The following is a 24,835-nucleotide window of genomic DNA, read 5'->3' on the forward strand; positions in this document are numbered from 1 at the left end:
GAACATAAAGTTTACACTGAATACAAACGATATGACAGAAAAAGAAAGAATTGATAGCCTTTATCACTTAATATTTATTTTATTAGATAACACTAAACAAAATTGAGACATTATCAAAGCAATTCAGAAAAAAAAAACATTTGGAGTCACCATTTTGTAGCAATGCTATTTTAAAGTGGACAGGACTAGCACAGAAAGATAAACCCAGGAGAGATAACCTTTATAGATTAACTGTGTCGGTCTGGTTGCTAAAAATAATCCTCAACACTGGTAAAGGATATCTAGTGCGGGTAGGTAGCAGGCTTTCTCAGACACATAGCACTGAGATTGATGGTTGGGGTGAAACTTCTGACTGCTGGAATACTCCAGAAGCAAACCCTGCCCTTGAGATGTTGGGATTCTTGATTTAGGGAACTTGGTCTGGCTTATTGACACTGTACTTAAATGCAGAGTGAGGGAGTCTGGCAACTCTTTAACTGAAGACAGGTCTGTTGTTGTGTCCTTGCCGAAGTTTAGAACCACCAGGAAGCCTTTATTGAGTCCGTCCAGCTCGCGCAAATAAGCGAACACATTGACATCACTCCAAACGTAGCAGAACCAGCCTCGGGACAGTATCATATTGGAACTTCTGAGCAAACTCAGAGCTCGGTACTGGGAAATGGTGGAGCTTGTATCGTCCTGCTGAACCTGAAGACAAAATCGTCTGGATGAGATGATTCTCTAATTTGTTGTTGTTGATATGGTGGTGTAAATGAGTGTACTGTACCTCCACATTGACCGTTCTGTAGTCAGAAGCAATGTCCAGCCATGTGCCATTCAGACTCTCGCTAAAACCAGCATTGAGCTCATTATTCCACTGCATTGGTGTTCGCTGCGGGTCCCGACTCTTGCTCTGGATGTTAGTTAATGCAAAAGACAAGATAACGCAGTAAATACGAGACAAAACGATAACGATAAATACGATAACGCAGTAAAAGCGATACAAAAAATTGGTTTCGGTTTCAAATAAACGTGATAAATGTTCTTTTAAAACAGAATCCTGAAGAAAAATCACAAATCAGACATATTATTTCTATTTATTTTAGTTTTAAATCAAACTAAAATGTAAAAAAATTAATTCATGCAACTACAAGAGTTTTTAAATATCTAGTAAAATATTATTTACTGTCATCATAACAAAAATAAAATAAATCAGTTATTAGAAATTATTTATTAAAACTATTAGGTTTAAAAATGTGTTGAAAAAAACTTCTCCCCATTAAACAGAGATTGAGGGAAAAATATACAGGTGGACTAATAATTCAGGAGGGCTAATCAAAAAAATACAGTGGGTACCAAATTGTATGGCCAAGCCAGAGCCCTGATTTAAACCCAATTGAGCATCTCTAGAGAGACCTAAAAATAGCTGTCCACCAGCGTTTACCATCCAACCTCATAGAACTGGAGAGGATCTGCAAAGAGGAATGGCAGAGGATCCCCAAATCCAGGTGTAAAAAACGTATGGCATCTTTCCCAAAACTGCTCATAACTGTTTTAGACCAAAAGTGTGCTTCTACTAAATACTGAGAAAAATGCCTGAATACTTAGGACAATGTGCTATTTCAGTTTTTCTTTTTTAATAAATCTGCAAATATGTCAACAATTCTGTGTTTTTCTGTCAATATGGGGTGCTGTGTGTACATTGAAGTAAACAAACTGAAATGATTTTAGCAAATGGCTGCAATATAACAAAGGAAAAATTTAATGGGGTCTATATACTTTCAATACTCACTGTATGCATGTATATTTATAATGTATTTATATACAGTGCTTACAGAAAGTATTCATAGCTCTTCATTTTTTCCACATTAATTATGTTACAGCCTGATTCCAAAATGGATTAAATTCATTTACTTCCACTAAATTCTATGCACAATACCCCATAATAACAATGTGAAAAAAGAGTTTTTGAAATTGTTGCAAATTTATTAAAAATAAAAAAAATCACATGTACATAAGTATTCACAGACTTTGCTCAATACTATGTTGATGCACCTTTGGCAGCAATTACAGCCTCAAGTCTTTTTGAGTATGATGCCACAAGCTTGGCACACCTGTCTTTGGAAATGTTTGCCCATTCCACTTTGCAGTATCAGGTTGGATGGGAAGCGATGGTGTACAGCCATTTTCATATCTCTCCAGAGATTTTCAATAGAATTTAGGTCTGGGCTCTGGCTGGGCCACTCAAGAATAGTATTCACCGAGCCACTCCATTAATATTTTGGTCATTGTCCTGCTGGAAGATGAACCATCGCCCCAGTCTGAGGTCAAGAGCATTCTGAAGCAGGTTTTCATTCAGGTTGTCTCTGTACATTGCTGCATTCATCTTTCCCTCTATCCTGACTAGTCTTCCAGTTCCTGCTGCTAAAAAACATCCCCTTAGCATGATGCTGTTACCAACCATGCTTCACTGTAGGGATGGTATTAGCCTGGTGATGAACGGTGCCTGGTTCTCTCCTACATAACGCCTGGCATTCACTCCAATGAGTTCAATTTTAGTCTCATCAGACCAGAGAATTTTGTCTCTTATGGTCTGAGAGTCCTTCAGATGCCTTTTGGCAAATTCCTGGCAGGGTGTGGCTTCCGTCTGGCCACTCTACCATACAGACCTGATTGGTGGATTTCTGCACAGATGGTTGTCTTTCTGTAAGGTTCTCCTCTCTCCCAAGAAGAATGCTGGAGCTCAGACAGTGTGACCATCGGGTTATTGATCAACTACTTGACTAAGGCCCTTCTCCCCCGATCACTCAGCTTAGAAGGCCGGCCAGCTCTAGGAAGAGTCCTGATAGTTCCAAACATCTTCCACTTACGGATGATGGAGGCCACTGTGCTCAGAACTTTCAGAGCAGCAGAAATGTTTCTGTAACCTTCCCCAGCCTTGTGCCTCGAGACAATCCTGTGTCGAAGGTCTACAGACAATTGCTTTGTCTTCATGCTTGGTTTGTGCTTTGACATGCACTGTCAACCCTGGGACCTTATATAGACAGGTGTATGCCTTTTCAAATCATGTCCAATCAACTGAATTTACCAAAGGTGAACTCCAATTAAGCTGCTGTAACATCTCAAGAATGATCAGTGGAAACTGAATGTACTTGAGCTCAATTTAGAGCTTCACTGCAAAGGCTGTGAATACTTATTTACATGAGATTTGTCAGGTTTTTTATTTTTAATAAATTTGCAACAATTTCAAAAAATCTTTTCACATTGTTATTATGGGATATTATGTGTAGAAATTTGAGGAAATAAATGAATTTAATCCATTTTGGAATAAGGCTTTAACAAAGAAATGTGGAAAAAGTGAAGAGCTATGAATACTTTTCAGATGCACTGTATATATATATATATATATATATATAATGTTTCCCCATTCAGTTAGTTTTTTTTTTTTCATTCATTTAAATGCTGTAAATTTTTGTTTTATGGCTTTAGTAACTAATTTAACTATTATTATAAAATCAGTCAAACACTCATCTTTAACTTACTGGATCATACTGTCCAGCGGGATCCTGAATGACAGATATGTTGACATCCACCATGCCGATCTCTTCTCCATAGTATGTTGTGGGAGTTCCAGGCAGTGTGAGCAGCAGCATGTTTATAGCGCGCACATATTCCTTACCAGCACTTGAGCCAATACGCGGCTTATCATGGTTTCCTACCTGTTGATGACAAACAGACACAGATTTATTAGTTCAAGGAACAAACCAAAGAAAATGCATTTGAAACTTTATATTTTACAATTCAAAATCATTTTAGAAAAGGTGCAGGGGGGTTTGGGGGTGGGTTTTTAAAAAAAACATTTTTAAAAATTACTTTTTTCCCCATTTAATTATTCTGAAGTGACACATTTGAGTTTTAGTACTATCTGACAAAGCTCCTAGAGGTTATCAAGATTCTTTGGATTCATCTTCAATGCCTCCTCCTCCATCTTACCCCAGACATGTTCAATAATGTTCATGTCTGGTGACTGGGCTGGCCAATCCTGGAGCACTTTGACCTTCTTTGCTTTCAGGAACTTTGATGTGGAGACTGAAGTATGAGCAGAAGCGCTATCCTGCTGAAGAATTGACCCTCTCCTGTGGTTTGTAATGTAATGGACAGCACAAATGTATTGGTGCCTCAGGCTGTTGATGTTGCCATCCACTCAGCAGATCTCTCGCACCCCCCATACTGACTGTAACCACAAACCATGATTTTTCCTTTACCAAACTTGACTGATTTCTATGAGAATCTTGGGTCCATGTGGGTTCCAGTAGGTCTTCTGCAGTATTCATGATGATTGAGACGCAGTTCAACATTGGAAAAATCTACCTTCTGCCACTTTTCCAAATGATCAACTAGAAGTCAAGTTATTGTTTGTTTCTCTTACAACTGGGATCGATGACAAGACTTTTGTCAGGTAGTGTATGTTAACACACAACATACTTTTCAATCAGATTTGTTGGGCTAGTGATTTCGTGAGCCCTGTGATGGATGATTGATATCCTGGGTGAATGTTGTTTCTTCAGTTGGCTCAACAACATAGTTGATGACTTTAATTAATGACTCTAGACATAACTTTGTGAAGATAATGCAGTGACATCATACATTTTAACTATATTAAAATTTTACCCACTGGAGGTTTTAATGTAAAACAATGTGATTCTTAATAAACAGACAAGCATCTGGTCCCTTACCACCCAGTTTGGCCATTTTCCTTTCGGCATGTTCGACATCCATAAGTCAACTAGGCCTTTGGCATGATTTCCAGACAGAAGGTCAGGAAGGTAAAGTAGATAGAAGTTAAACGGGAAGTCGCTTTCTTTGGCGTAGTTTGTCCCGTAGTACCTCATGGTTTTATCGATCTCTTCATAGTCGTAACATTCTGTCACCATAAACCTGCGTGGGGAAAAAAGGGAGTTGTTATTGTGACAGAAGCACAGAGATGTTTAGTGTAGAAGTGGGTGAAGTGGAAAGACCTGTATCGGCCAGGCTCTCGGCTGTAGGTGTCCATCTGTATCCTCCAGTCTGTCAGAATCTCATGGAGTCCTGCTTGTGTGTATGTGTAGTCATGAAACAGCTCAAACTCGGTGTCCACTGTCGACTGAACAAAGAAGGAATGTATTACATTTTAGTCACGCTGCACACACTAAAGGATCACCACTTTTATTTTATTAAGAATTAAGTTAGATATAACTTTCAAAAGATTTGTTTTTAACGTGGTTTTTTATTAACTAGCATTTGAATACATAAATAAAAAAATCTAAAAACAGCATTTTTTAGATGCTTCCTAAAAAAATGGAAGGAAACTTTGAGAGAGATTAAGGACATTCAAAATACATTTACTTTACTTCTGATTATGAACAATATTTTACAAACATTTTTCATGTTCAGATAATTTTGGAACCAGCAATGTATAAAGTAAAACTAGGTGTCAAAAAGTGTTTTTTTTATTATTATTATTTATTTATTTTTTTAAACAAAGCTTAAATTTATGAACAGCAGTCTATTTAAACCTTTCTTAAGAAAAGTTTTTACAACATAAAAAAATTTAAAACAAGGTGAAGAAGAATAAAAAGAAATGAAGAAAAATCTAACAGAATTGAATGCATTATGTCCGTCTACTAACAACAGTAATACAACAGTATACAAGTGCATCCGGAAAGTATTCATAGCGCTTCACTTTTTCCAATTTGTTTTATGTAATAGCCTTATTTCAAAATGGATTACATTCATATATTTCCTTAAAATTTTACACACAATAACCCATAATGACAATGTCTTAAATTTTTTGAAATTGTTGCAAATTTATTAAAAATAAAAAAGCAGAAAAATCACATGTACATAAGTATTCACAGCCTTTGCTCAATACTTTGTTGATGCACCTTTGGCAGCAATTACAGTCTCAAGACTTTTTAAATATGATGCCACAAGCTTGGCACACCTGTCTTTAGGAATTTTTGCCCATTCCTCTTTGCAGTACCTCTCAAGCTCTATCAGGTTGGATGGGAAGCGATGGTGTACAGCCATTTTCAGATCTCTCCAGAGATGTTCAATAGGATTTAGTTCTGGGCTCTGGCTGGGCCACTCAAGGACATTCACAGAGTTGTTGTGAAGCCACTCTATTAATATTTTGGCGGTGTGCTTTGGGTCATTGTCCTGCTGGAAGATAAACTGTCGCCATGTCTGAGGTCAAGAGCACTCTGAAGCAGGTTTTCATTCAGGATGTCTCTGTACATTGCTGCATTCATCTTTCCCTCTATCCTGACTAGTCTTCCAGTTCCTGCTGCTGAAAAACATCCCCACAGCATGATGCTGCCATCACCATGCTGGTGATGAGTGGTGCCTGGCATTCACTCCAAAGAGTTAAATTTTAGTCTCATCAGACCAGAGAATTTTGTTTCTTATGGTCTGAAAGTCCTTCAGATGCCTTTTGGCAAATTCCAGGTAACGAGGGGTTTCCGTCTGGCCACTCTACCATACAGGCCTGATTGGTGGATTTTTGCACAGATAGTTGTCCTACTGTAAGGTTCTCCTCTCTCCACAGAAGAATGCTGGCGCTAAGACAGAGTGATCATCGGGTTGTTGATCACCTCCCTAACTAAGGCCATTCTCCCTGATCACTCAGCTTAGACGGCCGGCCAGTTCTAGGAAGAGTCCTGATGGTTCCAAACATCTTCCACTTATGGATGATGGAGGCCACTGTGCTTATTGGAACTTTCAGAGCAGCAGAAATGTTTCTGTAACCTTCCCCAGCCTTGTGCCTCGAGACAATCCTGTCTCAGAGGTCTACAGACAATTCCTTTGTCTTCATGCTTGGTTTGTGCTTTGACATGCACCGTCAACCCTGGGACCTTATATAGACAGGTGTATGCCTTTTCAAATCATGTCCAATCAACTGAATTTACCAAAGGTGAACTCCAATTAGGCTGCTGAAACATCTCAAGAATGATCAGTGGAAACAGAATGTACTTGAGCTCATATTAGAGCTTCACTGCAAAGGCTGTGAATACTTATGTTCAGGTTTTTTATTTTTAATAAATTTGCAACAATTTCAAAAACTCTTTTTTCACATTGTTATTATGGGATATTATGTGTAGAAATTTGAGGAAATAAATGAATTTAATCCATTTTGGAATAAGGCTGTAACAAAGAAATGTGGAAAAAGTGAAGCACTATCAATACTTTCCGGATGCATTGTAGTTGTATTTTTAAAGACCACTAAACTCAATTGATACATATTTTTGTAGTGAATTAATTTGAAAATTTAACAAGCTGCACATTTCTTTACATCTATTAGGAACACCTTTTGCCTTAGATACATCCTCTGGTGTATTAAATTAATAAATATTTCATGGCAATCTTACAAAATGAGGGACAAAATTTGTTAAAACCAGTTTTCAACAGTAATCGCCATCATTTAACAATTGAGAAAACTTGTTTATCCTGCCCCCGGCTTGGAACTCACTACCACCTGCCATCAGAAACATAGACTCTCTTACATTATTCAAAACAAGACTCAAAACTCACTTATTTAGGTGGCTTTTAATAATTAATTGTATTTATTTATTGCTCCTGTTGCCACCCCAATATGATTTTGCTGTACTTACATAAATTCACAATATTTCAATAAATAAATAAAATGCAGCGACTAAATTATTGTGGATGGATTGGCGCCACCGACATTGCTGATTCACTGCCCTTCACCCTTTAAGCATGCGCTAAATAGATGTTTTACGGTTATGCTATTCTGGCTGCACCTGGGGGATGAACCGCTGACATTCAACCGCAGCAGATAAGTTGACTTTACCACAACAGTTTCAAGTTTTGCGTTATTTATTTATTTATTCAATTAAAGATAAAGTCCTTATACCATAATTAATTTAATATTGTTTGATGATGAGAGATGAAACACGACTTTGGGTTCTAAACCACATACTTCCATACTATATAGTACTCTAAAATCAGTATGCGAGCCGAGTAGTATGTCCGAATTCATAGAATTCGAAAATGCGAGAAGTACCCAGATGACCTACTACTTTCGGCGAGATTCTGAAGTGTGCATCCTATGCACCTTTCACTATCCTATGATGCCCCATTAGAGAATTCATGAATGGGAGTGAAGTGACGCAACAGACGCAGGTACTGTAGGTCACGTGACTATGACAAAACGGTGGATGTAGTACGTCCGAATTCCATTCATAGTGCTCATATTCATACTGTTTAGAACATACTATTCTAACGGACCGATGTAGTACATTTAAATTCAAATGCAGTACCTACTAATAGGCGGTTTCGGGCGCAGCCAGCATGGAAAATTGAGCTATTCTGAACCTTGATCGTGGCTTTCATGCTCTGCTGCTCTGTGTTTTGATCAGTGCAACAACAAACCAGCAATTAAATGTTTCTATAAACTGAATGGGTTTCATAGCGCAGAGATTTCCACGTCTGATATGAAAGCCACTTCACATTGTGCAATGACTATAGCATGCAATGGAGAGTGAAACTAGCACACTAAAGCAGTGCTGGTCACTGCGGTTCAACGTAAACTTTTTTGGCTCATATTGTAGGGCTCTCGACGATCGTCATGTGCTTTGGGTCATGACCAAAAGATAAGAAGATCTCAGATACAAGGCGACCTGAAATGTGTTTCCTTTCAAGGTGGCAGGGCACACCCTTAAGATACTGCGTGGGGAGCTTGGAGCAGAACTGTTGCTCCTTGACATCGAGAGAAACCATTTAAGGTGCTTGGGTATTTGTTTCGGGTTGGCTCCTGGACGCCTACCCAGGGAGGTGTTCCAGGCTTGTCCCATCGGAGGAGGCCCAGGGAAAGACCCAGGGTATGCTAGACACAAGATTGTAAACTTTTTATTTAGATTTTGTGTTATATCTGTTTGAAAATCACAAATACTTCCTCTGGTGTATCAAATTAATAAATATTTCATGGCATTCTTACAAAATGAGGGACAAAATATGTTAAAAACCAGTTTTCAACAGTAATCGCCATCATTTCACAATTGAGAAAATTTCAACTTTGTTGATCCTGCCCCCCCGGCTTGGAAGTCCCTACCACCTGCCGTCAGAAAACATAGACTGTCTTACATTATTCAAAACATTTAAGGTGGCTTTTAATACTTTATTGTATCTGACCTATTGTTGCGTATACTTTTATATTATTTCTGTTGTTGTTTTATTGCTTCTGTTTTATTGTACCGTTATCCTTGTGCTGCCAGAAGGCGCCTTTAAATAAAATGTATTATTATTATCCTATAAATTCCTAGATAGTTAGTGCCAACAAGCACCAAAGAGATATGAGAATGTGTCCAAGGAAAATGGCCATAAAGACAACAGAGTCATTCAACTGCCTTCGCTAAATCTACAATGACTTTGAAATCATCTAGAATTAGGATAATCATAATGACTTGCCAGTAAATCCAGAGAAATATGCACTAGTAATCCCTAAATGGCATAGTGAGAACAATGAAAAACACCCCTGAATGATATCAAATGATTACTTTTGTATGAATGTTTCAGTACGTCAGTGTGTAATGCAGTGTTTTTGTGAGGAAATATGATTGTCTTACTGGATCTTGCTCAGGGTCAACCTGAGGTTCGTCTCTCAAATGCGTGGCCTCCAGCATGTGCTTCACAGCGTCCATGCGAAACCCGTCCACCCCTTTCTTCAGCCAGAAGTGGATTACGTCCTGTTACACAGACATAAAAACGAAGATCAAAGAGGTCCCTGTTGTGGTGAAACACGATATGCTATGGTGAATCGCAGATCTGCATGAAGGGCCTTTTTGTTAAAGAGCTTCAAGGCTAATGTTTCTGCTACATGTTATTTAAAAGATTGAACATCATTTTGGCAGGAGTTTACACCTGGAATCAAGATGGGTTATGTTAGGGAGGGACTGAATTTCTGGGCAGAAATAGAATTTCCTGCATGCACTTGGCTGAAAACTAAAACAAAAATGCTTTGTAATAATTATTCATTATTTTATTCAATAATATATTTTTGCAAGACTTAACTTAAATTATACTAATTTTAAAAAACACAAGTCCATAAAATAATCACATTTTATCTACAGTGAACGAGTTGAGAGGCATAATATTACCAGCGTTGCTGTGACTGCACAGTATCGCTTTTCAGAAACAAAAAATGTCTTGTCAGTGGCGACACATTATTCATGTGACTTAGCTTTTTCTGGACAGTGTGTGGTTCATGCATAGAGAAGTGTATAGGTTTATGAACGGAATAAACACAGAGGCTGCGTCCTAAACCACATACTTCCATACTATATAGTACTCTAAAATCAGTATGCGAGCCGAGTAGTATGTCCAAATTCATAGAATTCGAAAATGCGAGAAGTACCCAGATGACCCTACTACTTTCGGCGAGATTCTGAAGTGTGCATCCCATGCACCTTTCACTATCCTATGATGCCCCATTAGAGAATTCATGAATGGGAGTGAAGTGACGCAACAGACGCAGGTACTGTAGGTCACGTGACTACGACAAAACGGTGGATGTAGTAGGTCCGAATTCCATTCATAGTGCTCATATTCATACGTTTAGAAACATACTATTCTAACGGGCAGAGTAGTACGTTTTAAATTCAGATGCAGTACCTACTGAGTAATAGGCGGTTTTGGGCGCAGCCAGCATGGAAAATTAAGCTATTCTGAACCTTGATCGTGTCCTTTCATGCTCTGCTGCTCTTGTGTTTTGATCAGTGCAACAACAAACCAGCAATTAAATGTTTCTATAAAACTGAATGGGTTCATAGCACAGAGATTTCCGCGTCTGGTATGAAAGCCACTTCACATTGTGCTATGACTATAGCTGCATGGAGAGTGAAACTAGCACACTAAAGCAGTGCTGGTCACTGCGGTTCAACGTAAACTTTTTTGGCTCATATTGTAGGGCTCTCGACTATCGTCATGTGCTTTGGGTCATGACCAAAAGAACAAGATCTCAGATACAAGCGACTGAAATGTGTTTCCTTTTCAAGGTGGCAGGGCACACCCTTAAGATACTGCGTGGGGAGCTTGGAGCAGAAACTGTTGCTCCTTCACATCGAGAGAAACCATTTAAGGTGGCTTGGGCATTTGTTTCGGGTTGGCTCCTGGACACCTACCCAGGGAGGTGTTCCAGGCTTGTCCCATCGGGAGGAGGCCCAGGGGAAAGACCCCAGGGCACGCTAGAGGGATGACAGTTGCATCCCAATTTGCATACTGTCCGTCCTAAATAGTATTTGAAAATACAGGGTGGGCCATTTATATGGATACGCCTTAATAAAATGGGAAATGTTGGTGATATTAACATTCTGTTTGAGGCACATTAGTATATGTGAGGGGCAAACTTTTCAAGATGGGTGGTGATCATGGTGGCCATTTTGAAGTTGGCCATCTTAGATCCAACATTTGTTTTTTCAATAGGAGGATGGTCATGTGACACATCAAACTTATTGGGAATTTCACAAGAAAAACAATGGTGTGCTTGGTTTTTAAAGTAACTTTATTCTTTCATGAGCCCCCTCACATACACTAATGTGCCACAAACAGGACGTTAATATCACCAACCATTCCCATTTTATTAAGGTGTATCCACAGAAATGGCCCACCCTGTAGAATTGTCCCAAATCGTAGTATGTTGAAAAGACTATGCTAAAGATTCCCAGATGGTTTATTATTTCCAGTAAAATTTTAGTGTAGAACCATCTATACTCTAACCGCTGATATTGCCCACAATACATTGCGTGTTACACGTGAATTTGATTAGAACTACAAATGCGGGTGATAAGTGTAATAAAATACAAACATGACGGACACGCAAGTTTAACCATCAAGTAGAGAGACTTCGGTAAAGATGTTTGTATGACTGTTAATTAATATCTTGCCAACTGGAAAATGTTTTAATCACATTTTTTGTGTACATTTCATCTACAATAACAGTAACGGAACTTATATAAAGACGTGTTTGGACATCAACATCTGAATGCAGAATTATCCAAAGACCTGAGGAGATTTCTCTGCATGAAAGACTCATGGATGGAAGATTAAACCTGCTGCTGCTTCTCCAACAAGGTAGGAAAATTAAATATGAAAAAATTGTGGATGATGTGTGGATGATTAACAGGGCTCTTAACTAAGCAACACAACGATCTGTTAACGAAGAAGTAGTATTGTATGTCCCCAAGATTGCATACTCTTCTGTTACACACTCAAAGTACATACTTTTATGGCGTGGTATAAATATGTTAATTGGCACGTAACTGGCTTGTGAACACCTCGAGATCCCCGCTGAGAAGCTGAAGACATTGTTTGGGGAGAAGGAAGTCTGGGTTTCTTGTCTGAGAATACTGTCCCCATGACCCAGCCCTAGGTAAGTGGTTGAAGATTTGTCAATCCAAACATGAGTGGATGATGGTAAATATAGTTGTAAAAAAAATGTAAAACACATTTGAGTGAAATGAAAGTTTGAAAGTGAAACGAAAAAAGGTATTGTACAAAAACAGGTAGATTACGATCAACATTGGAAATATTTCCAACACAAGTGTTTACAAGAGACGCGTTTGAACTCAATAGCAGATGGTAATGCATCTCATCTATACCTGGTGTTTTTCCTCACTAGAACAGGATTTCAACGTCCTGTGCAAATGAAAATTTTTGAATCCTCTCTAACTTTCTGCAAATGCATAACTTTTGGTTACCCAGGAGTTACGCTTTTACCAACTGCAGAACAGGACAGTTTAACCAGTCAAAAAACGTATTAGATCTCTTTATATAATAATTTTTTAAAAAACTATAGTGTTTAGATTGGTGATGACGTCATTTCCAGGTGGTCTAAAACCCTCTTGGATAAGATGTACATTCAAAACAAGGTCAGCCCATTTTGTGGCTGTTTAAACACATTCAACCACTTGAGCAGTTATACCACCATCCATTTTCAACTGCCTCTGCAAGTGGTCAAACATGAGTAAGTTAAAAACATAGAAAGACTTCAATTGCACTTGTATTTTAGTAAAGTTCAGTTGTGATCAAATTCACAACATGCATCTAATACAAAGGATAACAAGGCCTAAAAGTTCACTATTGAAAATATGGCTCCAATAAAGTATAGGTTTGTACACATTAGATTGCATTATGAAATTTAGTGGGTTATTCCAATAGGAATTGGATCAATTGGGAGATTGAATGTGACAAATTTTACCACTCAGATATCTCTCTCAGTGTTGCTTGGTTTATAAGTGACCTATCTACTGTGTTATCTACTCTTTATGCATCTTGACAATGTGACATTTTGGACACAATCCATCGTTTTAGGAATGATTTACATTTTTTGTGGAATCTAAAATCGTTCTTCTGTGGCATCACTGCAAAACCCAACCTTTTGGAACCTCATGTTCATCTTCAGTGCTGCAGGTAACATCTTGTTTTTATTGATAATACCAATGCTTATTATCCGTCATACTGTATTAATGTAAGAACAGCATAAAAGTCTCATAGGACCATTTTCATAGTTCTTATAACTACTGCTCACACCACAGGAACTGGGAATTATTTTGAAAGAACAAAATGATCTACTACTTCAGAGTAGGCTGATCTCACACATCAACTACAGAACTACCAGTTCCTAAGTGTACAATGATTGACTGAACACCATACACTATACAACACTCTGGCACCTGATATTTTTAAAAAGTTGTGTAACCACAAAAGGCATGGTTTATAGTCATAATGATTAGCCAAATCTTACCGTCATCTCCTGTAAGACCAGGGGGTTACGATAGTTCAGGTCTGGCTGTTCCTTGAGGAACTGATGGAAAATAGCACTGCTGCCGTACTTCATCATACTCCCATGTGGAATTCCCGAAAACACTCACCTGACAAATTAAATAATTTGAGACTTGTCAACCAGAAGCTACCGGTTGCATGTTGATAATCAGTTTAATGAACTCAATAACCATAACAAAATGTGCAGAACATACAGTATTGGATCATTTATTAAATTTGTGGACAAACATATAGAAATGGCACTGATGTTGAACCAGAACAGGATGTCCGTGAATCCTTAAGTCTTAAATTCTTTAGTATAAAAATAAGGTCTTAATTAGTCTTAAATCTCATTCTGGGGTGCGTTTCCGAAAACCATCGTTAGCCAACTAAGGTCACAAGTTCTGTCGTTTCAAACATAGTTCGTTGATTTAGTGTTTCCCAAATCCATTGTTCCAATGAACATTCGCAAACTATATCGCAAACGTGTATGCTTGCAACTACACCTCAGGAGCTGTAGTTAGAAACATAGTTCCTGGTAGTGTTCTATTCCCAGTTATCCCCCTTATGCCCTATTTATTTTTAACATTCTAACATTTAAACTTGGATTTATTTTTTAAAAAAGCCTTAAAGTCATCTCTCTTAGGTGTAATTTGCTTTTAAACTATTTTACAGTTCAGTTTTAGCGATCTTCACGTTTACAATTGTGCTCCCTTCGTAGTGCACTTTGAAAACGTTGATGTCATTTTGAACACAGCCGTGGCTCATGACGAAATCTATAGGTGACCTATTATTAAAAGCAGAATTTACCTTATGTCTCCAAAGCTTGTGAAAACAAAAATTATAACATACGTTAATGCTTTTTAATTTATAGTAGGTTATTTATTAAGTATCTGTACGGTATATGACATGGGCCTGTTGGTGAGAAAATTTCTGCAGTGGTTTGCATGTGTCAATTGTTGTAAAATAGACTTTTCAAAAAAGTAAATAAACAATATCCTACTTAATAATAATCATCATCATTATTAATATTATTATTAAAATAGGATTTTCTTCATTTTCTAATAAATAATAAATAATAAATTTAATTTCTTAATAAATAACCTCATTATTTATTTATTTATATATGATATTAGAATATATGTTAGCTTTTGTAAGTGATTTTATGTTTTAGAATAGAATATGTAATGTTCTCAATAATATTTGTAAAGGAAACACAGGCCCTATATGTGCCATTTACATATTTCAATAATATGGAAAACAAGTGCATGTTTTACCAAAACTAATGTAAGGATGGCTATATCTCTCCATAATATTAAACCCTGAAAACGGTTATGGAGCTCCACACGAGAAAGACCACGAGAATGGTCAAGCACTAAAACAATAAACTTTCTAATCTGAGTAGAAGATCAGCTAGAAAACCAGTTTGTTCGGGTTGTCTCGATCATTGCATCCTGAGCCCCCGTCTTTGCCCTGGACTTTACCCTTCTCCACCAGAGCAGCTCACTCACATTCCACACAGAATGTCCAAGTTTTTAATATGGTGTATCTTGTGGCTTTATATTCATGTTTGGTGTCATTTAAATGTCTCTGTGTGATTGGTAAAGTGGTCCTAATTTCAATGTAATATTTTACAATCTCCCTTATATCAGTTAATTTGGGTTTTGACTTTGATAAAATCTTTGCCAGATGCTCCACTCCAGGGAAAATGGTCCTTTACATCAACTCATGACCAGGCAAGGGTCTTGGTGAAGCTTTTATTGTCTTGAATTTATGATGATTTGAGTATTTAGGCAAAGGGTGCAGAAGTGTCTGTGGGATTCTGTAGGCAGGATACCCCAATGCAGTTTGTGAGTCTCTGAGCTCTGCATCAGGACTTATATGCTGCAATGTATTTCTACAACGGTCAGGTATTAATCTCTAACTTAAATGTATCTTCGAAGTAATTGATGTTGTACAATCTTGATTGGCTTATTTTGTTTAGTTATGTGAATTGGAATGGAAAAATCTTTGCCTGACAAATAAATGTAAAATTCTTGTTTAACTCTAATATCTCCTAAAATCATTTAAATCTAGTAGATTGTTTAGGCTGATGTTCCGCAGCCTACGACCAGGATTTGTCATACATTCAGGATCAATGGATGGAGCATGGGCACAGCATTAGAGACCTGATGATTTCTGACAATCACTGACTTAGTATGATATAATCTAGGGGGCTAAATCAAACTTCCTTTAAGTATGAGCAAGCATGGGGCAGCCTATTATTACTTAAGGAAATTAGCTATCGGCTAAGAATCGGAACTTGGCGAGGATGTGTCCGTGAGCAGATGTAACTGGCCAGCATACTGACTCTAAGCGACTTCGGGTAAACGATGAACCATTACTTGAGAATAAGGATTTATTAGGTTAATCAATCTAAATTAGACCGAATCACAACCTATAAGGTGATCAGCATGAATTAGATAAATCTAAAATTATTATAAATTGGAGTCAGATTAAAATTCGGAGTTGGAAACAAATTAAAATAATCTTAATGAATAAAATATTTCTTTTCACATGTGCTAAAAGGCTTACATGCATTTACCCTTCACCCATGCTGTTAGTTCCGTCATAGGAAAATAGATGGGCCCTTACACTAATATTGGATTTTTTTTTTAATGCGTTTGTGTAAAACAATATAATTTGCACAGATAAATTATGGGGTTCTTCTCTGAAGAAGTTGTTACCACCCTGTTTGGAGCATCATTATGGCTGGTTTATGTTATAACTAGCGTGGTTCAAATGATGGTATTGCGACAGAGAAACTACAGGTTTTGGGAAACACTCGTCACTACATTGTTCTTTCCTAACGATGCATCATACTATGATAGTTCAGCTGCGAGTTACGTCATTGTTTGGGAAACGCCCTCCAGTCTGGTATAAAAATATCTTTAAAAATCCTAACTATGACTCTTAGAAATCTTCAGATACCCTGCATAAAATTCAATATGCATGTAGATAACAGTAAAGCAAGTGTCACTATTTACTGATTTCTTTGCAGTGTGTGAATGGACATTCGTACCCAGTTGTTGGAGGTTTATCTGCTGTGCAGTTAACCCAGATGTAATAGTCTGTGTAGGGCTCTACGGAATTACGGCTAAGCTGAAACCAGATGTGCTTGTCACTGGTGTGGTTCGGGATGTAGTCCATGATCAGCTTTAAACCTGGGTCAAAAAAAGCTGTATCAAGCAGAGTGTTTTATTGTGTCATGACATTACAATAACAGGGTTATACATTGTAAAAAGCTTGGAACGTTAATGATTAACAATCATGTTATTCATGAAGCTCATAACATGCTAAAATTCAAACTTAGCCATAAATGCAGCGAGCAAATGATGACTGGAAAAGTTTGTCAGTTATTGGTTGGCAACAATGTTGATTGAAATAGCAGTAGCTATTTTTCCATCCATGTTTAGCAGATTTTGAAATATTGCATAATAAGCGCTTGATGGAAATGCAAGGTGCACGTACATTTTGATAATCTGCATAACAAAAAGTCAATAGCATCTGGAATGCAGCCTTGATGATGCAAGTTGAAAACTGCTTATGTTAGTAATGCAATGTCAGATGTAATGCACTCAGTGGAGCTAGTGACGTCACTGTGAAGGATAGGGTTAGGTGAGCACATTAAAAAGCATTGGACAACTCCAATAGTATCTGGATGCTGCCGTTATGATGCAAGCGGAGATTGCATCACTCAGCGATGCAATGTCAGACACAATGCACTCAATGGAGTGAGTGACGTCACTGTAATGGATAGGGTTAGGGGTGGGGTTAGGTGAGTGCATTAAAAAGCATTGGATGCAGCTCAGATCGCACTGCACCAGGTCTGCATCCAGGACCCCTCTCCACAACTCAGATTGCACTGCACCAGGTCTGCATCCAGACCCCTCTCCACAACTCAGATTGCGCTGCACCAGGTCTGCATCCAGAACCCTCTCAAAAAAGTAGGCGTACAATCACTGATCTACTAAGATGGAAACACATTTACAGATTAAACTCCAGCATGCGCATCAAAAGTCCTGTGTTTTGTTTTAACAGATCATGAATTAACAAATATAGGCAGGATAAGATGCCATTAATAGATAAACCACTAGACTGGTCAAATGTTAATTTGGTCATCCTAAAATCCCCTAGCTAAAGTAGTATGTCAAAGTGGTTTGGTATTATTACCCCCCCCTAAACTGTCCCAAAGAGTAGTCTCGCAACTCCATTCAATGGATTTCACCGCATTCTTCTGAGGCTTAGGTAATTTGTTATATACGGGAAAAAAAAAGACCCACAGTGGTTTCTTCTATCCAGTAGTGGTGTAACGGATCCCAAATCTCATGTTTTGGATCACACTGTGGTTTTGAGTCATGGATAGGATCATTTTTCGGATAAGCAAAAAAGGATGCAACAAATGTAATTTGCTTTCCATTTATTACAAAACAGCACTGCAAGAAACTTTTGGTTTAACAAACAGAACAGCGGAATGAACTGCCAACTTATCCAGCACATGTTTTACACAGCGGATGCCCTTCCAGCTGCAAACCCATGTCTGGGAAACATCCATACACTCATTCAATACATACTCATTCAATACAGACAATTTAGGCCTATCCAATTCACCTATAGCGCATGTCTTTGGATTGTGGGGGAAACCAGAGCACCCAGAGGAAACCCACGCTAACACGGGGAGAACATGCAAACTCCACACAGAAATGCCAACTGACCCAGCCGAGGCTCGAACCAGCGACCTTCTTGCTGTGAGGCGACAGCACTGCCTACTTTTTTTAAAATAAAAATTAAAATAAAGAAATAACCAGCTGAATAAAAAAAAGGTAAAAATGACTGTGAAAAAAGGATCTTCGTACTGTTGCTGATAACGCTAAATGTAGAGGGGTGTTTTCACACTAGCAATTTTTGGTCCACACCCGGGTTCATTTGACGTCAAAGTATGGTACATTTAGCTAGTGTGAATGTGTCTTCTGAACTCGGGTGTGCACCCATGAACCATGAACCGTACCCGAGTCCACCTGAAAGAGATGGTCTGGGGTGAGGTTCGCTTCTGATAGGAATTCAATTGAACCAAATACAGAAGTGAACCGCTGTTTGATGACGTATAATTTGATTGACGTGTCGCGATAGACAATTCCAAGATGAGTGGGAAGAGTGGACATCGGAAGAAACGAAGCTTTAATAGAATTATAGGCAGACGATACACTACAAATGCAACTGGAAAACACGCAAATGCAGAGATTTAAAAATATTTTGTGATCATCTCAATCTAAGGGTTATACTCGAACAACGGTTATCAATGCCGCCTGAAGATAAGAAGCCCCAACAACAATCTAACATTATAATCTTGTACAACACAGTCTCATTTCCAAGTATTGATTCAATAATTCACTCATAAAACTTCATGTTTCATAAATAGATGTATCATTTTGACTAACTATTCAGTGACATATTTTTGATAGTTTGTTTGTCGCCACCTATTGGATAAACAGTGTACCTGCTACAACTATCAACAGCGTCAAGTAGCAATTAACAGGGATTTGAATCTTTATCTGTGATTTGAATCTTTTATCTGTGTTTATGTTTTAATAACAAAGTGTTATGCCCGTACTTCTGTGCTATTTGATTCTTTTTAACTTTGTAACAAACTGAAAAGTGCAAAAACTAAATCTCACTCGATCAAGCGCAGATTTGAATGCAGCACATGGAAGGAATAACAAACATATGCAAATCATCATCATTTATAATTTATGTTGCGTGGATCCCAATCTTTTAATTGTGCACCTACACTTATCAATCGTGATCCGTTACACCACCTACTATCACGCAAAATTAATTTTATATTGATATTTGGTGCCGGTTTATCTGAAAGTGACGATTTTGGTTCTCTTTGATTGGATGGAAACACTGCTTTATTCGCAAACATTTTATGCAATATTCCAGTTTTGCGCGTCTTTGGATGGAAACATAGCTATTTATCATTTATGCATATTAATGCACATTCACCTTTATCGTGCATGCTAGTCAAGAGGTCATCAAAGTCTTCCATTGTTCCAAAAAGAGGGTCAACATCTCTGAAATCCTCCACATCGTATCCAAAGTCCCCTCATAGGAGACTTGTAGAAAGGACTGATCCAGATCGCCTTAATGTTCAGGTACTCGAAATGACCCAGTTTCTCCTTAATTCCTAGAGTCAAAACATTGAATTATAAAAACATTAGCTACACATTTGTGCACCTTTGATCTGACGCTCAACAACCCACACTGATATTATCTTGACCAACCCCACTTTTATCATCTCAATCTTTTGATATCTACATGCGATCATTTATTATACTGCATGTAGAAGATAAGCATGTTTTTGACCTATCCACAGTGTTTGCTTTGTGATGAACATGTTTTAAAGTAAAACACTAACAGCCCTGTAATGTACCACAGTAAAATCTCATCATGGCATGTGTAGAGCCAATTACAGCCATTATATAAGAGCAATTAAATAACCTCCTCCACTTGCATGAAACTAAATATACAGCAATACAGAGCCATTATGAACGGAAAACATGGCTTTTGTGTGTCTGTCCAAGCCATCAACCAAGATACACGTCTCTCCAAGATACACTCACTTCTCAAATATCACTACAGCTTGGCTCAGTTATTAAGCAAGACTTTAGTCCTTGTTGTTTTTGATTTAGGCTCATTTTCTTATACATAATCTTTAAAACAACTGAAAGTATTATTTTTATTACATGATTACGCTTACTTTTACAGTATCCACCACCTAAGACAGTAATAATTCATATCAGGTTACTACATCGGTTTAGTAACTAGTCATTTAGCCAGTTAGTATAGTTGCTAGTATTTACATGTGGAAAAGAAATGTAAATATAGAACTAGCATTCATACTATGTACACTATACACTGCTCAGCATAACCGAGTACACCCCATTTTGAAAATGAATATTATTATCCATCTCTCAATGAACATAGGCAATGTTTTTTGGTGCATTTAAACAAAACAGATTTATTAAACAGATATATTTATTAAAATAATACTTAAGTCACAGAACATCTTTAGAAATTAAAAGATAGAATTAAATTCAAGCTAAATATTGCAAAAAAGAAATTACAACCTACAAAATTTCAACTAATTTGTTTAATTTTTTGATTCTCTTGATTTTTCCTCTTTTATAAATTTGTATTTAATATTTTTCTATAACATAAATTTGGGTGTACTAGTTTTTGGACCGTTATCGTAAGTTATTTTGCTAGATAAGCTCCAGATTTGTCTTCAGTACTGACTAATCTAATGTATATGCACAAATATAATGTTGTATAGCTTCCTATTAAAAATATTAATTTAAAAGAGAGATTTGTGAGGGATGTACTTGTATATGCTGAGCACTGTATGTATAGGGTCCGAAATGACACTAATAAAACAATCCAAACCATACACAAAAGTTCTCAATTATATTATGTCTATCTAGGACTAGAGACACATTTCCTTATTATAGAATTTTCCGTAAACATGCACAAAATAATGTTTATTGCTAAATGGATGTAGTATTTTAAAACTAAGTATATGCTACAAGAAAAAAGATAATAAATACACATATCTATATACACATTATATATATATATATATATAAAGGCATATCTCATTGTCGGCGCCATCTTGGATAATGTTATGACAGCTGTTTTAACATTAAGTTATGATTAAATTACCTCTTGTTACAGTTTGATAACAATCTGGAAATGTTCATAGGCCAATGATATCACCACATTGAAGTGGTCTATATATATAATTTTAAACTTAATCATTACTTACATTACTGAACTAAAGCCAAAATTAAAATAAAATAATTAATTGAATTCATGTTTTGGGGGCATTATTTAATATAAAATGCATAACAACAATTAATTAATTTTATCTAAAACAATTATTTTTTAGATAAAAGTATTATAATAAATAATAGATAATATACATATTCAAAAACATAATATTTAAAAACTTTTGACTAGACACCTAACTGCAATTAAGTATGCCACATAATTAATTGCCAATTTGCATATGTTTTGGGGGCATCTTAATACCAATTAATACGTAATACCAAGTACATAATACAAAAAATATTAATCAGTGTGTTTCTTCCTGAAAAACATGCATATTGAAACAGAAATGCTGCTTCGGCAAAATACATATAGTCACCATGCATGGGGCGATAACCGGTTCCAAGGTTTACCGCGGTTTCGAAAAGTCAAGGTTTTAAAACCGCCATTTTACATGTTTTTTAAAACTATTTTATTTCATTTTTAGAGCAACAGAACCCGCAGCAGGAAAAGAACCTCGTCATCAAAAGTTACTGGTCCAAAATATTTTAAATGTTTCTTAAAAATTAAATATATTGTTTTCAATGGGGGAAATTTTGTTTTTACCCAGACATTTGAAAAGAACTTAAAAAAGAAATGCATCAAGGCAATAATCATAATACCATGATACCGTGATATTTTCATCCAAGGTTATCATACTGTCGGAATCTTATACTGGCCCATGCCTAATAGTGACTGAAACTTCAGGAACCAGAATTTAAGTAAATAAAAGCTAAATAGACATATAAAAGAAGCAAGCGACATATGAAAAATAACTAACCACTAATCATATTTAAATATCTTTATTTAAAGCTTTTTGGAGTCTCTCCATAATTAAAACATACCTCTTAGATCTCCAACCCCATCAGCATTTGAGTCTTTAAATGAGCGTGGGTAAACCTGATAGACGGGCGACAGCTGCCACCAGCTCATGCACCGAGGCGACAGTGCCACAATAGCCGCAGTCATCGCAATGAGAGCCAGAGTGCAGGCGATGACCAGCCAGAAGATGACCTCGCGAGGGATCCGATAGCAGGGCCTGTTGGAGTACAACATCAGCACCTCTTTAGGCATCCCAGCATACGGCTTGATCTGCGTGTATTCGCTCTCCTCTGGCTGGCTGGAGACCCGCTGAATACACACAATATCACCATTATCATCATCATCCTCCTGAAAGGCTGCGTTCTGGATGCCTTCTTGCAGCTCCACCGCATCGATGTTGGTACTTCTGCTCATACTCATATTTCTTCAGCGCTCCTTGTGAGAACAGAAACAGTCGGAGTCCTGTTAAACAGAGGCATTCACAGGTTCATAGTGCACAATAGTCATTCAGTCTCCATCCCTCTCTCTCCCACACACACAATAAACCCCCACCCAGAGGAATGTGGTGGAGATTAGCAAAGCCAATCACACACTGCCTTGGCTACATATTATTGAAAAGGTAACTCATCATAGCTTTTACTGAAACAGTTTACAAGGTTTCAGTGTTGCTGACAACAGTATACATTTACACAGGATTGTCACAGCCCTCTAAAAGTGACTGTTAGAAATGATCAGTTAGTTCGGAAGCTAAAATAAAGAGATTTTCACTATATGACAAATGTGTTTGAAGGAATCTGGTGTACTATTAGGATGTACTCATTCATTCATTTTATTTTCGGTTTAGTCCCTTTATTAATTTATGCTGTAAAACCCAAAAAGTTAAGGTAACTCAAACCATTTGAGGAAACCGATTGCAACAAACCATTTAAGTTCAAAAACTAATACTAATGAGTACTGAACTTAATCCATTTGAGTAAATGAAGCAATTGGAGCACAGTAAAACCCAATAAATGAAGAGAACTCAAACCAACAGAGTACTGTAAAACCCAATAAGTTAAGGCAACTCAAACCGTTTGAGGAAACTGATTGCTGCAAACCATTTGAGTTCAACTAATCTATAGGAGTACTGTGAACTTACTCCATTTAAGCTGAAGTAATGAGGTATTAAATTAACTCTTTACCTTCATCACTGAGTTCAAAACTCTTCAAATGAGTAGAATTAACTTTCAGTAAATTTTGAGTTAACTACACTCATTTCATTTTATAAAGTTGACTGTTGGGTTTTACTGTGTAGGGTTGCCACAGTGGAATGAACCGCCAATTTAACCAGCATATGTTTCACGTGGCGGATGCCCCTCCAGCTGCAACCCATCATTAGGAAACATTCACATATAGACTCATTCACACACATACACTATGGTCAATTAAGTTTACACAATTCACCTATACCACATGTCTTTGGACTTGTGGGGTAAACCGAACACAGGGAGAACATGCAAGCTTCACACAGAAATGACCCAGCGACTTTCTTGCTGTGAGGCGATTGTGCTACCTACTGCGCTTCCGTGACGCCTCTTATAAGGTTGGACTCTGCAAGAATTTTTAATTATTTTATTTTATACATATTATTAACATGTGAATGGAAGTTGCTGAGACTTTTATTTCAGTATGTTGATGAACTTCTAAATATTGTGTAGGGGGGCGAGGCTTTCCTGCTTCGCTACTGTTCGGACTTCTTTGCCTACTGCTCCGCTCTCTACCCACCTGCTTTTATATCTTATACCCTAATTTTAACTTGAGCCTATCAGCACAGTGCTCAAACGACACAGCTCGAAGATCAGCATCGATTCTACAAACTTTCTGGAATATAGCTTTACTATCAAGAGGGGAATTATCGTCTAAACAATCCTCCCGCTACCAGCTATCAGCTGCTCACATTCCTGAGACGGGAAAACACGGCTGTGAAAATGCCTCTGGATCGGATTCATTCAGATTCTCACTGCTGTACAAACTGCCACAAACTTCTACAAAAGATTGCAGTTGTTGAAACAAAGTTACTTGCGATCCGACCAGAACTGCAGCGTCATTGTGGCACAGCAAATAGCCGGTGAGTACCATAAATCTATTCCTACCACTGTTTCGAGCACAGAAAAACAGAATAAAACTGTTGAAAATGAGCATTGGCATAAACAAGGTGCGAAACCAAAGGGTACTCATGGGGTCAGATCATACGCTGCCGCATTAGCGTCTTCTACCCCAAATACAGCTCGGACTCAAATACAGCTTGAGAACAGATATGAAGTTTTCAGTAATA

The 24,835-nt window shown here is 37.5% G+C and overlaps 1 protein-coding gene across 1 annotated transcript; it reads right to left on the reverse strand.

The window, feature by feature from the left end:
- Window positions 1–51: 51 nt before the first annotated feature.
- On the reverse strand, window positions 52–23,233 carry slc3a1 (solute carrier family 3 member 1). The gene is given in 13 exon segments (XM_056470676.1): window positions 52–687; window positions 767–892; window positions 3,522–3,698; window positions 4,716–4,917; window positions 4,998–5,122; window positions 9,603–9,722; window positions 13,778–13,846; window positions 13,848–13,904; window positions 16,856–16,863; window positions 16,866–16,997; window positions 19,840–19,936; window positions 19,938–20,020; window positions 22,545–23,233. Coding segments are annotated over 13 exon segments (2,019 nt in total). The 5' UTR covers window positions 22,942–23,233; the 3' UTR covers window positions 52–261.
- Window positions 23,234–24,835: the final 1,602 nt, after the last annotated feature.

Source organism: Danio aesculapii, chromosome 13, assembly GCF_903798145.1.
Source record: "Danio aesculapii chromosome 13, fDanAes4.1, whole genome shotgun sequence".
Lineage (NCBI taxonomy): Eukaryota > Metazoa > Chordata > Actinopteri > Cypriniformes > Danionidae > Danio > Danio aesculapii.